Source organism: Rana temporaria, chromosome 2 (genome assembly GCF_905171775.1).
Source record: "Rana temporaria chromosome 2, aRanTem1.1, whole genome shotgun sequence".
Lineage (NCBI taxonomy): Eukaryota > Metazoa > Chordata > Amphibia > Anura > Ranidae > Rana > Rana temporaria.
The window spans coordinates 103,573,911-103,589,243 of NC_053490.1; the positions used below are offsets into that span (position 1 = coordinate 103,573,911).

Genomic DNA, 15,333 nt, shown 5'->3' on the forward strand with positions numbered 1-15,333 from the left:
AAAGAGAGACAGAGGGACATTGCTCCAAATCAGGGACAGTCCCTCCAAATCAGGGACAGTTGGGAGATATGGTTTACATATGTACGGCTGCAGTTTCCAGCCTCAGGTCCGAATTTTTGCCTAAATTCGCACCTCAACGGACCCAAAAACGCACAAGACCCTTAAGGAATTTACACCGCAGCCTCCCCGGATGTGTGTGACCGGCTCCATTGAGAGCCGGTCACACTCGCATGTCACACAAATTGAATGCAGTGAAAAACGCATCCAATTCGCACAGATGTGAACCCGGCCTAACTCTGCTCAGCACTAAAAAGCCATCCCACTGAATCAGGGCTGAGGATTCTTGAGTGAAGTATTGAGGCAGAGTGTTATAACATTTTCAGGAAGCTATGCGCAGCACTCTGCTGGCCCCTCCTACCAGCCATGATGTGCCTGCATTGCATAAAGAAGAACTGGGATCCATTACTTATCCATTATCCATTACATTACTGGGTTTAAAAGTATTTAATAAAAATATATATATATATATTTTAATTATTATATTATCATGTGGGTGAGGGGGTGAAAGGAGGAACCAGGAAAGACAAAATATAGGCAAATTAAAAAAAGCTTTAACAACACAGAACAATAATACTATTTTCCTGTTTACACCAATATTAACAATACAACCTGCAACTAATGTTCACATATCATATATAAAAACCCAAAAGGATGTCAAAAGAGTGGCCAAGCAGAGGATCCCGACTACTGCTGTATTACGCTATCTGGTCATAGTCAGCCAAGAAATCCAAGAAATACAAATGCTTTCCATTTGCTTTGAGTTGTACAGTTTACGTGTATAGTAATGGTACGTGTAGCATCATGCAGGCTATGACTCTGCAGTACTTGCTGTTTGCAATGCCTCTGCTAGCCAGGCCCCCCACCAAGAAGTAAGGAGAACTGTGTGCTGACATAATATGAGAGCACTAAGTATGGTACAAAATTGGAGCTCATTAGTATAAGCCCTTAAAGTGTGGTTGGACAATGAAATATAAAATCAAATCTTAGTTCCTTTGTTTTTTGGCAACATAAACGTTACAGTAATTCTCCACAGCTAAAATAAAGATTCATATAAGATCTTCAAAATCTGCAAGCTGATCAGGGTTTCAGATGTGACTTAATGCAGTGTAATTTATAGCCATGGCTTTCTGGTATAAGATGCTGAGCATATTATGTCTAATACTTGCCAAAAAAAAAGGGATGCCTGATATGTGTACATGGCGTGGTTCAACTTTATGGCAAAACATAATGTTTAAAACACATTTTTGTTTTACAAAAAAGATTTTGCCCATTTCTCAAAAGGAAGGAAGTCGGCTAAAACGCTGTTTTGTTAATGCAGGTGAAAAACAGTCAAACAAATCCAATGCGTTTCAGCCTGCAGGCAGTCCTTTTCGTTTCAGTTGGGATACAGCTTCTCCAGACACAGCTGCTGCTCCCAATCTGACAGCCGCATGGATTCAGGTGAACGGCCCTAACAGCACATTGTCTGCGTTCAGGGGCCATGCACTTGCTCGGTGTCATGAATTACCTCGGCCACCAGAGGGCGCTAGCGGCGCATCGGCACGCGCAATGCGCGCGCAATCGCAGCATCGCACTCGTGCACGCGCGCACCGGCGGTAACGGCGCGCGGGAGCGCGCATCGGCGGTAACGGCGCGCGGGCACGTGCAGGCGTCCATCTGGCGCCAAAACAAACCTATTTAAAGTGTCCTGGGAGCCTGGCTCCTTGCTGTCCGGTCTGCAGCGTTTCCTGAGACCACCTGTACCTGTACCTGTACCAACTACTCCTGCTTGATCCAGATCCTGATACCCGGCTTGTCTTCGTTGTTCCTGTCTTCCGCCTGCCCTGACCTCGGCTTGCTCTGACCATCCTTCTGCCTGATCCCTGGTACTCCGCTGACCGCCTGTTGCCGACCCGGCTAGTCGACCTCTCTGTTACCTGGGCCTCTCCTGTTACCAAGTCCGGCTGCTCCTGTTTCTCCGGTCTTCTGGGACCCTGTTCAGTCTTCTGGGACCTGCTGCGGCCAGACTCTCCGAATACCTTCCTTTCCGGCTTACCTGCTGTTCCAGTGTTCCTACATCCAGGCTGCTACCTACCGGCCTGCACCTGCCTTTCAGAGACTTCCTCGGACTCCGCAGAAGCTCCATCTGGCCCCTGCACCAGCGTCATCCCTGGCGCTTGTGCGACTCTGCATTCCCGCTCCCCCTGTCTACTCTACCAGGGGTCCGGGATCAGAGGAGTAACAGCAGCCACTTCCTGCACGTCGGGCTCACCCTTAAGGTACGTGACACTCGGCTTCTAATTGGGAGTAAAGAAGAAATGGCTGCACATTGATGAAAGTCCAATTGCTGTTTATTAATCACCGAGATGACAGCAAAAGACATCAGTACACAGTCTTGTAGACGCGTTTCACATTTGGCAATGATTAAGCACAACTGCACTGTGTGAAACGCGTCTATAAAACTGTGTATTAGTGTTTTTTGATGCCATCTCAGTGATTAATAAACAGCAATTGGACTTTCATCAATGCGCAGCCATTTCTTCTTTACTCCCAATTAGAAGCTGAGCAAGTGCATGGCCCCTGAACGCAGACAGTGTGCTTTTAGGGCCGTTCACCTGAATCCATGCGGCTGTCAAATTGGGAGCAGCAGCTGTGTCTGTGGAGAAGCTGTATCCCAACTGAAACGAATAGGACTGCCTGCAGGGGGATGCAGGGAACACCTGGGCATCCCCATGCGGGCAAACATGGTCCTCACACATGCAACTAAGGCAGTCAGTGGAGAACTGAAGAATGACAATCATTTTTTGTGGAAGAGGCTTCACCAACTATGTTCCATCATGGACCATTAGTAATAAATAGATATAGATAACTTGCTGTAATGTCTCACCTTGCAGCCTTCGCAGGAGCTGACTCCATAGTGATAGCCAGAGGACTTGTCATTGCACACGAAGCAGGGTTTGTAAACACGTGGTGGAGGAGGAGGTGATGGAGAGCTGGGGACCATCTCTTCTGAGCTGGTGCTCTGGGTTTCGACGGCTGCACAAAAAAAAACAGAAAAACAATTGGTTAGAAATTCTGGTATGCCTGGTATATACTCTATATCTAATATCTAAGACATGACAGGTATGACTTTTTTTTTTTCTTGATGCTCAAATAACGTATGGTGTTTGTTCTGAACGCTTGTGACATCTCCATGAACCTTTTCCCTTTTCCTCACAGAGGTTTTTTATAGAAACACTACACTTATTCAAGGAGATGCGGAGGCCAAAAGGTCAGCAATAACATGAAACATATATATAGCATTTCTATTTATCAACACAAAACATACATAGAAAACTGTTTTGCTAGAGAATTTTTTTGTATTTCCTTTTTTTTTAATATATATATATATATATTTGCATAGTAGTTATGCAATGCCCCAATGATCCTTGGTGTCATAAGCAATGTCATACAAATAAAACATTTTGTAACAATTGACCAAACCACAAAAAGTATCCCTTATGGCAGTGGTTCTCAACCTCAGTCCTCAAGTATCACGTGTTTTTTCAGCTCTTTACTGCCACCCTTTGGGCAACTTCTGCTATTGTTGTCTGATGTTTAGCATTGGTTCTGAGCATGCGTGTTTGTACTTTAGTCCGATGGACTTGTGTACACACGATCGCATTATCCTCCATCGGACATTTGTGTCGGGAAATTTGAGAGCATGCACAGCGAACATTTGTCCGTTGAAAAACTGGAAAAAATTGTCCGATGGAGCGTACAGACGGTCAGATTGTCCGATAAAACACGTCCGTCGGACCGTTGTTGAAAAGTCCGATCGTGTGTATGGGCCTTAAGTAATGGAGTGGGGTAGTGGGACAGAGTCATAGAGGTGTCACTAGTGTCACACAACTTACGATGGGGTTGGTTTGCTACTGGAAGACTGCAGTGCAAAATCTGGCAAAGCTGTGCATGGTAGCCAATCAGCTTCTAACCTCAGCTTGATGATAGAACCTGAAAGCTGATTGGTTTCTGTGCACCGGATTTTGCACTCTTCAGTTTTAAGAAATCAACCCCAGTGTGTATGCACCATAGCAAGGATGGGCAGATCAGATGATTATCGACATCACTTTAAACATCTTTTGGCATTCAAAAGAACGTATATTATGTGTTTCAGCTATCTAGTTTGGCTGAATGTTAATAGACCACAGCAATGGTTCCCTTTGAACCAAAAGGCTTCTAACTTATTTCCAGTGATATAAACAAATGGTGTGCAACCCATGGCCTAGCAACCTCAGATCAGGTTTGGGGTCCTAGATTGATTCTGTTCAAGAACAAGAGGCATGTGACACTCAGGGTCTCACAGCTATGGCATACTAGAGTAGGGTGAGAGACATGACTACAAATGGTATCTCACCATATGTGGGGGAGACAGGTACACTTCAAAGTATACCGACAATACGCAACTTGTGAGAAGTTCTTGAAAGAAAGTAAAGATGGATGTTAATATGCTCATACAAGACCTTTTAATACAGAGGGATTTCATTACTCCTTCTCCTGTTATTAGGCTGGGCCTTTGACTAAAGGAAGTTGAATGTGAGTATCACAATGACATGTGCTACTAATTTAGCGCAGCCCAAAATAACCAGAAGAGGGGGAAAGGAGGCAGCCTTAACCCTAATGTAACCCAGCCTTCACAGCCCCCTCAGGCTGAGTACATCCCTCGGGGCAGCTCTGCAGATGCTTTTTATCCTAGCTTTCAACACACATAGAATTTCCTGTTACATTGCCCTGAGAAGCACATTCCAGCCTTGCCAGGTTAGAGGAGACAGGCTTCTTGAAGGCCTGTGTCTCCAGAGAACAGAAAGAGAACCCCAAGAAGACCACCTCCTGAGTACCTCAGTGCAGGCCAATGCTACCTCAGTTCTCTTTATATCTCAGTCTCCTTCATAACAATGTCATATATATAAAATTTGGATTACTTCACGCTGTATTGTGGCTGGTGCTTCACGCCATAGCAGACACGGTAGATGTCTCTCAACGCACAGCATTACAGGGAATGTGTCGTATGTTTGTATTGCTTGTGTGCTTATTCAGTAATAGTCAGCAGAGCAATCACCTAGAAGCTTATAACACTGAGGTAAAAACACAGTGCAGCCTGTATCTTCAGTGCCCATTTTGAAGTCTGAGAAATTTTGTTTGCAAGTCACTAAGGGCCTGTTCACACTAATGCATGTATGTTATATGCATGGGTGTGATGTGGTGCAATTCATGGGAGTGTAGGCTATACAAGGTTATTAAAATAATAACTAATAAATAATAGACCAAACCAAGACCATCAAAGATGGTGATAAATTGGCCGCGGCACCTTTATTGGTATAATTTATAATACAAACATTAAATATATTTAAATAATTATCTTTATTAAAATATCAATAAATAAATATTTAATTTCAAATATATTTTCCAAATCTTTCAAAAATTCTCACTCAGTCATAAGACTCAAGTGATTGCCATAAATAAAATATCAACCAAGTCCCCCCCTTGATTCAAGGGTGACAGACCACATATAAGGTGCAGCGACAAGGGTGGGGGGGATGGGGAGCTCTTAACCTGATAAGGTAAACATTTTTGTGCCCTGACCCTCACACCTGTGGGCTTTATATACCCCTCTACCTCACGTGTATGAGTCATCAGTACACGTGTTTTTCCCGCCTGAACTCAGACGTCCTTCCCACTCAAAAACACGTGCAAATCCCGCCTAAATCCTGTTTTCCTACCTCACAAAATTTGTGTTCACTGACTCCCAGTTTTTTTTTTTTTTTTTAAACACTATAACCCAATTTTTTTTTTTTAATATTGTGATAGCCACAATCCCATATAGTGGGCACTGATGATGCCCCCTTTTCCATTCTGAATGGCATTCTGATGCACCTTGCCAGCGGACGTGTGCTGCCATAAATGCTGCAAGCTCTGTTTTGGAGCATTAGATGGCCTATGGCTGACTTAACGCAATGCACGTTAACACTGGGCATAATGCGTTTGCTCTAACACAATAGCATGAGTGGATCCCCAAGGTTTTATCGCACAGAGAAGCTGAATTTCCTGCATGCATGCATGCTATATTACTTATATTTACTGCATCCTGTACGCAAAAGGTACAATAATTACTGCCCCTTAAAATAAGGTGACCAGATTTTTAAAATGAAATGCAGGGACGTATTTTTTTGTTACTGGTAATGGCGGCAATCAGCGACTCTCTGCCCGTCGCCACCACCGCCAGCCTCACAGCCTGTCAAATCTTACTCTCCGGACCCTGGCTACTACTGGGTGGAAAGCGGAGAAAGATCATTCCGCCAGGGAAGGCAAGGAGATAAGCATGCGGCTGGCCGGGACTTGAGCCAAGGCAGAAGCACATACGAGCATAGCTGGATGGGTATGCGCCCGAAACTGAAGAAATATTCCCTCCGCTCCAACCAGCACATGATCATCAGAAAGGGGCTTATGCAATGGAAAAAAATACACCCCCCCAAGCTAGTAGGTGCGGCGGAGTAGGGTGTGTAATTCAGATTTTTTTTTTTAATTGCCCCAGCCCCCCTTTCAAATCCAATCCGGGGACAAAACCGGGGACAGACTTGGTCCGGGGACAGTGTCCTCGATCCAGGGACTGTCCCTGGAAACCAGGGATGTCTGGTCACCCTTCCTTAAAATATCGCTAGATACTACATGCCATTAATTCTAAACTTGTAATTCTAAGGCCTCGTACACACGACCGTTTTCCTCGGCAAAATCCATCAAGAAAAATGCTGGCAGAGCATTTTTGTTAAGAAAAACGGTCGTGTGTATGTTTTTCGTCGAGAAGACTGTCGTGGATCTCGACGAGAAAAAAAAGAGAACATGTTCTCTTCTTTCTCGTCGGACAAGAAACACGTTTGTGTGTATGCTTAGAAACCCATGCATGCTCAGATTAAAGTTTGAGACGGGAGCGCACCTTTGGTAAAAGTAGTTTTCGTAATGGAGATAGCACATTCGTCACGCTGTAACAGACTGAAAAGCGCAAATCGTCTCTCACCAAACTTTTACTTAACACGCTGTAACACGAGATTAGCAAAAGCAGTCCCAAGGATGGCGCCAGTGGAATCGAACTTCCCCTTTATAGTGCCGTCGTACGTGTTGTACGTCACCGCGTTTGAGAACGACGAGATTTTGTCTTGACAGTGTATGCAAGGAAAGCTTGACCAGATTCTCGTCAAGCTTGACAAGAACCTCGTCGAGGAAAACGACACTTCTTTTACGACGAGATTCTCGGTCGTGTGTACGAGGCCTGATACACACGCGAACCATTCATTTCATCAGTTAAGTCACATTTTTTTCAAAGAAAAATCGGTTTTTCATCTACTACCAATACAAAATGGACTGTTTGTCAGTTTACATCTGTTTTTTGTCCGTTCCTTTTTTTAGCGGAACAAAAATGGGGCTTTAATCCGTTCCAAAAAAACAATGTTGACATATGTGGATGTAAACTGATGTAAATGGATGATCATCCGTTTACATCTGTTTTTCCATAGGGATGCATTGATGTCCGTTTTTAATCCGTCAACGGTTGGATGAAAAATGGACAACCAGTCCAGTCCGCATGTGTGAAAGGGTCCTAAAGCAGTAGAGACTTTCACTTAGTAATAGGATGAAGCTGTGCTCAATTTGAATAGCAATTGAAATAGAATTAGCATTGAGACAACTGGAATCTCCATCAAAATGGCAATAGCAGTTGGGAAGATCTGAGAACTTTGATGCAAACATCTTGTTGCTGATATAAGAATGCAGGGGGAAACTCAACCAGTTTGCTTCTACTGTAACCAAGTGAAACAGATTTGGGAGGACTTATCTGTAAGGGCTCATTCACACCATTAGGGTGTGGTAGCGCATGCATGTTATTACACGTTAATATGCAAGCTAAAGTGCATTATGTTAAGGCAGCCCATTTATCGTGAAGGTGCATGTGCCATGTATGGTGCAACGCACGTACATCAACAAAATCTCTTGGGTGCCATTCAGAAAGAAATAGCAATGCATCACAGAAACACATGTTTTCCCGCACACCTACAATGCAGTATTAATGGGCCCTAAATGTAGGAAAATGTGACCTATGCGATTTTGAAAAATGATGTGTATGCTGAAAATATTCACAGATCCCCATAAAAGCACATGAAAACTACCATCATATTTTAGAACGTTGTGCCGCTTATCAAAGGGCATGTTAGAAAACAGCAAAGAAAAAAATAACATGTACTGATGTGAATATATTGGGTTGAATGTTATAAGTAAATAAAGCCTCACTGCATTCATAGCTTTACGTTTTTACTTGATGCCCTTCCCATTAAAAACAATGGAAAAGCCTCAAAATCCATCTCAAGGCAAGTTTCATGAGACATGTAAATACATCATGGTGCACATCAAGTGGGTTGATTGAGATATGACGTGTGTTGACGCCAAAACAAACAACTTTGCTATCTGCAAAAAACACATTCACTATCCCAGTCAACATTGATTATTTTTAATTATCACGCTGCTAGCATTAGTAAATAGATAGGAAAGTATATCTATTATTTTTTTTTATTGAATTTTTTTACATTTCTTCAGTTACTTTCTGGTTTCTTGCCTAGGCAAATGATGTCATACATCCCAGGAGTCTTCAGGAAAGGAGGAGGGGTTTTCTTAGTTGACCACACCCCCCTGCATGCATGCTTAAAGCGGGAGTTCACCGGAAAACATTTTTTTAACATTAGATTGATGCTCATTTTGTCTAGGGGAATCGGCTAGTTTTTTTAAAAACTAAGCAGTACTTACCGTTTTAGAGAGCGATCTTCTCCGCCGCTTCCGGATATGGTCTTCGGGACTGGGCTTTCCTATTTGATTGACAGTCTTCCGAAAAGGCTTCCGACGGTCGCATCCATCGCGTCACGAGTAGCCGAACGTCGGTGCGGCTCTATATGGCGCCTGCGCACCGACGTTCGTCTACTTTCGGAAAATCGTGACGCGATAGATGCGACCGTCAGAAGCCTGTCAGAAGACTGTCAATCAAATTGGAACGCCCAGTCCCGCATCCCATACCCGGAAGCGGCGGAAAAGATCGCTCTCTAAAACGGTAAGTACTGCTTTGTTTTAAAATAAACTAGCCGATTCCCCTAGACAAAATGAGCATCAATCTAAAGTTAAAAATTAACATTTCCGGGTGAACCTCCACTTTAAGCTAAGGGCAGATGCATTTCAGGAAGTAAATACTATACAAATCATTTGCCCTTACTCAAGATGGCCACGACCAGAAAAGCTAGGGGGTGTTCTCAACAAAATAAAGTATGGAGACAAGGATGGATGGGAGATTTTGCTTTGAATCTTAAAAATGTATTAAAGAGTGCTTTTGGTTTGTGGTGCTCATATGCAGATCTGCTTTAACGTGCGTTGACATGCGCTTTGATGCAATTCCCTGGAGTTCAATAGAAAATCATTAGAGGGTAAAACGTTTGAATCCAGTAGTTTGCATCAATATTATTGCATGATGAGAACTTCAAGTCACAAGAAGATGAAGATGTTTATGACTGTTGGGAATTAGTTTATATATATATATATATATATATATATATATATATATATATAATATCCCCACAAAATGGCAGCAATTACAATGCTTCCTTTAAATCACTTAACCCCTACATATCCGACAATTAGCTGCTAATCTTCCCCAAGCAGTCATCTGGGTTACAAGTGCCATTTAGGAGGCCATCCATCAAGACACAGTGTCCTCTTTCTTTGCTTTCATCCTCATACAACAGGGTGACAGAGACGGAGTGGTTTGGGATTGAGGGAAGGTGTTCATTACAGAGGAAGAATGAGCTCTGAGTAAAGTGGGAGGACAGAGCACACAAACTGTCCCCTCGGAAGAATGTATAAATAGAATGGGTGAGAGATGCAAAACGCGTGATGCTGAAACGTGAACAAGCGAAGAATCCCGGCAATGCTCTGAAATCGGTGGCGTGGCTGGGAGGAGCGCACACGGCCACCGGCAATAATCTGCTTTATGGCTGGGCACTTCTAGACAAGTCCTACAGGTGTCATAATCCGATCGGCCTCCACATTCCCCGCCACTATTTCATCAGCTCCAAGGCCTGTCACTTTTTAGACCCAATTATGGCGTGTCATCTTATGTACAGTCCTGGTGACGCCACATTAAGGAAGGGGAGAAGAGATTATAATTATTAACCTCAAAATATGTTTGAAAATAGAACAGAAAATATTTGCTAATAAGAACGAAGATGGGTAATTATCATTAGGTATTGCAAATTTGTCTGGAGTTATATTTATTTATTACCATTTTTTGTGTTTTCTGCCTGTCTGAACAGCTGTCTGCATTTTAAAATGATTTTCAATGCGATTGGCTGCATGTGCTGATCGAACACAAATTTTCCAGCAGGACCATTTGGAAGGAGTCGATCACTAAATAGACTCCTCTTGAACGGGAACGACCATGGATGGAGCAAAGTTTAGCCAGTTCCTGGTGAACCGGCCAAATTTCGATCCATCTATTGCCCCTTTAACAATAGATGTCACTTATTTGGTCACTTTTGTTCTGTTAAACATACCATTGAAGGGCTCTTTCACACGGGCGGGCTGTATGTTCGCTTTTTCATCCATCCGTGTATGGATGAAAAAGGGACATTGAACATCCGCTGACACCCGATCTCGCCTGGTGCCGCAATCCTCCGATTCTGCAGATGGAGGAAAACTCAATTTTTCCATTCGTCTGCGGATCGGATCGCGTGAACACGGACAGACGGTCCACGTTCATCCGATTCCCCCCCATAGAGAGCAGAGAAAAGACAGGGTGGTCCCTGAACAGTGTTCGGGGACCGTTCTGTCATCCGCCGGCTCAGCGGGGATCAACGGAGCGATCCCCGCTGAGCAAGTGGAGGTTCACGGGGTGGATCATCATTGATCCGCTCCATGTGAAAGAGCCCGAAAGTGTTTTATTATATTTCTTTAACAAGTGCAAAAAATAGCTGTTAATCCAGTTAGATATCTTGTGAGCTGATAACTTCCCATAGTATCTGCCTCTGGACAGTTATCAGCCAGCATTGCTTCCTGCTATCTCCATGGACTCCAAAACATTTACCCCTGTTATGGAGAATAGAGGGAGGTGTTATGTAGTCCTAACAAACTCTCTGTCCTAGGTTGACAACACTGCTTAGTATGGTTTGCAGCCTAGGACAGAAAGTGCAATAGAGGCATTATTACCAGGTTAAAATAAAGGAAAAAAGTATTAAAAAACAAATGCAGCCATCACATCTAAAGACTGGTAAGCTGCATTACTATCAGTTCTTAGCTTTAGATATCGCTTTAAATTGTTACTAAACTCAGTAAAATCAGCTTGTATATGAAGTAAAGCATGCTTGCTATACTCACTGTGGAACCTAAGGGGTTAATCCTCTGCATTGTATAAAAAAGGCTGTTTGATCTGGTCTTTTCTGATTCTTCCCTTATTTTACTGTCCCCAATACATTTGCTGATAGCACAGAGCCCTAGGGGGCACTCTGCACATGCTCGGTTTGGTGTGTATTGCTTTTTTTGAGAGTGTGCATGTGATTACCAATCAGCACTGTTCAGACAGAGGGTCAGGAGTCATGCAGCCTCATAGGACAGTCAGAGGAGAATGAAAACTCCTCCTACAAGCTTTAACCAAACACTGATAGAAGTCACAAGACTGCTATATAATGCGGATGAGAAAAGGTATTTAGCAGTTTATATTTACTAAATTTATTGTATTTCCATGTACTGTGGGATACCAGATATACTGAATGCAGGGTCCTGGGTTTAGTAACACTTTAAGATAGCCATATACCCATAGATTTATTTTATTCAGCCTGCAAGCTGGACGAAAGAAATCAAACACACTGCTCTTCTATCCTTGCTAAAAACCATGAATGGAGGACCCTCTCCGGCCAGTTATTGTATTCTGACAACTGTCGAACAGGGGCTGCATCTGATTGCATGCAGTCATTGCATTTAATTTTCCACTTGGCTTCTTCGACAAAAGTCGATTGAACAATCAACTGGCGGTGCTACGGGGGGCACCCATGGCTCAAATTTTGGCTGATATTGTATGAGTTGGCCAAAATTTGAGCTGCGTTTGGCAGTTTTTAAAAGAGAATTTCCCATCAAGCTTGAAACTATTCTTGTAAAATGCCAAACACTTCTGACTGCCGGGGGCACTCACTGCCCTAAAGGAGAGAAGACATGGCCTGATAATCACAAGTGATGCTTCAAAAAGAGACCATTGTTTGCTTTTATTAAGCTTATCTCACCAGTCATTATGCAAGGATGTTAATCTCATTTCACGATATACAGGTTACCACTAGGGGGAACCTTTGCAAAAGTCGTATCAGCAATTACTTTTAGGAAAACTACAGCAAACATTAATAGTGAAATGAAAATTAAAATAACATTAAATAGATTATATTGTGAAGTTGATCAATGTTCATAATCAAGGTAATTAGAAAGAAATATTTAAAATCTGGGCCCACTAACACACACACACACACGCAGTGGTGGGGCTATAAAACAATAATAAAAATAATAAATAAGATATTTGAAATAAAATAATAATAAAACTGATATCATTTTACAAAATCTCTAAAATCTGGGTCAATGAAATTGACCACCGTGAGCTCTTCACAGAACTATCAGGAAAGCATTTTACGCCAAATATCATCAGGAGCCAGAGGCTGTCGGCAGCCATAGTGATCGATAGAATATACACAAATGTGAGCCAAGAGCAATACTGTAGTGACCACGACTGGAGTTTCCCAGCCCTGCCTTAACTTCATACATAAACACAGCGTGCAGACACATAGTGACTTCATAAAACCTTATAAATATTGCTTATTAAGCGAATTCCAAAGGAAAATACACATGTGCGAATATATATGTTTTTTTTCTTTGTTTTTCTTTGGGATTTGGAAAACTTACTGTATTTTCTCTTACTCATATATGAAAATAGACATATATATTGCACAATGACAGCTTCTCTGGAAGCAGAGTGTTTGTCATTGATGAGCTGAATTATGATGTAATTATGTACGGCATTCCGTATGTGATGTGAAAACAGATTGTAAATGGTGAAAAAAAATATTGTAATCTAAAACCTAGCACACTGCTAGTTTTTTTTGTTTAACCCAGCGGGCTGAATGAAAAAAAAACTGAAAGTGATCTTTCCTGCTGTTCTATTGACACGCCCCCCGCCAGAACACTCCAGTTAGCGCTCTCACCCATTGGCCAGCTTCCGTTGGACCGGCTTCAGCACACACAGGCCCAATGCTGACCAGTTTCTATTCAACCAGCCTATGCCACCCGAAATTCTGCCAGGGCCTAATGCAGTGGTCTCCAAACTGAGGCCTGGGGGTCAGATGTGGCCTTTTGTTTGCCTTTAGCTGACCCTTGGGGCACTATTACTGATACAAGACACTATTCTGCCAACTGACAGTGGCAATGGAGCACCATTTCTCCTATTGACACCAACAATGGGGCACTATTCCTCCCAATGATACCAACGATGGGACACTATTCCTCCCCCTAATACCAAATGTGATATTTACTCCCAATGACGACGGAAAAATTCCCACTCCTGCTAGCCCCCCTAAGGTCTGAAGGACAAAAAAATGGCCCTTTGTTTGGAAAGTTTGGAGACCCCCTGCTCTAATATGTAGTATGTCTTATTTCCATCTGCAACAAAATACAGCCTGGCAGATAATTTCCTGCCTGCACCCAAAAAACAATTGCCCCCTACCTCTCCCCCGGGGATGTCTGCTCTAATCTGCCACCACCAATCCAAACTCTTTTTTTTAATGCTATATTTTCTGTCTCACGCTTACACAGCAATGTGCATTAGGTTCCACATAGATTTAACAAATAAATGTCTCCCTCCACAACACTTCATTTAACATTGTGTACTGGAAATTGAAATTGTACCTGCATTGCCCCTCTAGTAAGATCCTAACCATTGCAAACATCTTACAATAACGGAGCTATTGGCAACTCTGCAGTAAACATTAATTGTACGTCTGCGTTATTGTGTAGTTAATGGTTCCCAAAAGGGCTGTTTGATTTTGTTATTGCACAAGAGAAGGTATAGGTGGGAAAGTTGGAAGGAACTAGGAAAAGGGAAAGTATGGTGGAGTGAGGCAGGTAAAAGGGGGGTCTGGATGTGGGGAGGGCGAGATGCAGGGTACGGGCCATCATACTTGTTTTTTAACCTTGGTATACCTGCATGTTGTTTCTTTCCTGCAGTAAATGTATAGTGTATGACTTAAAGTATGTTCGAACCCAAGACAAAAATGTATGAAGCCTCGTACACACGACCGAGGAACTCGACGGGCGAAACATATAGTTTTCCTCGTCGAGTTCCTTGTTAGGCTGTCGAGGAACTCGACAAGGCAAGTTTCTCCATTCCCGTCGAGGAAAAAGAAGACATGCTCTCTTTTTGGCTCGACGGGATCCTTGACAGTTTCCTCATCGAAAAATGTACACACGACCGGTTTCCTCGGCAAAAAAAAAAATCCCAGCAAGTTTCTTGCTGGTTTTTGCCGAGAAACTCGGTCGTGTGTACGAGGACACTGAAGATCTTGTGTTGTAATGCTACTGTGTTCCTTTACTTTGTAAACTGGTTCCCAAACTGTTGCCACTATTTAAATCCTGGATTATAATAATAATGTTATGGAGGTCTGTTTTCTAGTCCACAGATGTCTCTTATACACTTGAAAGACTATTTGTAACTTGTAAGATTGCTAGAAATAACGCAGAAAAGTCCACAGTAAGTTATGAGCCCGTTGGATTTCTGGCAGGTATTTATGCAAGTATTAAACAGATATAATAAAACACTTTCAATTGTGTATTCAAAGGACCAAAAAGAAGAAAATTCAATGTTAGGATGTACACTTTAAACAATTCCCATTGGGTAAATCGAGCTGTATAAATGCACCTTCCATTTGGAATAATAGCACTCATGGTTCACAGTACACTGATCAGTCAGTATGAACAGTAATTCCGGGTCCACAGCATGACCCCAGTCATATATGCAGTGGTGTAATAGAGCTCGGAATAAGAACCAGCGTTCTCCACCCATATCTTTTTTTTTATACAATCTTTATTTATGTTCACAATTCTGACAAAATGGTCAGAAAGACAATAACGATCAAATAACAGGCAAGAAAGGAAAGGACAAAGCAACCCAAGTGGGTATTTGATCAAAGTACATAACATAAGGCC

At 42.6% G+C, this 15,333-nt stretch overlaps 1 protein-coding gene across 4 annotated transcripts in view; it reads right to left on the reverse strand.

The window, feature by feature from the left end:
- The window catches only part of RARG (retinoic acid receptor gamma), a 308,995-nt gene that overhangs the window by 21,238 nt on the left and 272,424 nt on the right, over positions 1-15,333 (reverse strand). For all 4 annotated transcript variants that reach the window (XM_040340679.1, XM_040340680.1, XM_040340681.1 and 1 more), the window contains one exon: positions 2,927-3,075. In XM_040340679.1, coding sequence (XP_040196613.1) covers positions 2,927-3,075 — 149 coding nt within the window. The remainder of the gene's footprint in view (positions 1-2,926; positions 3,076-15,333) is intronic.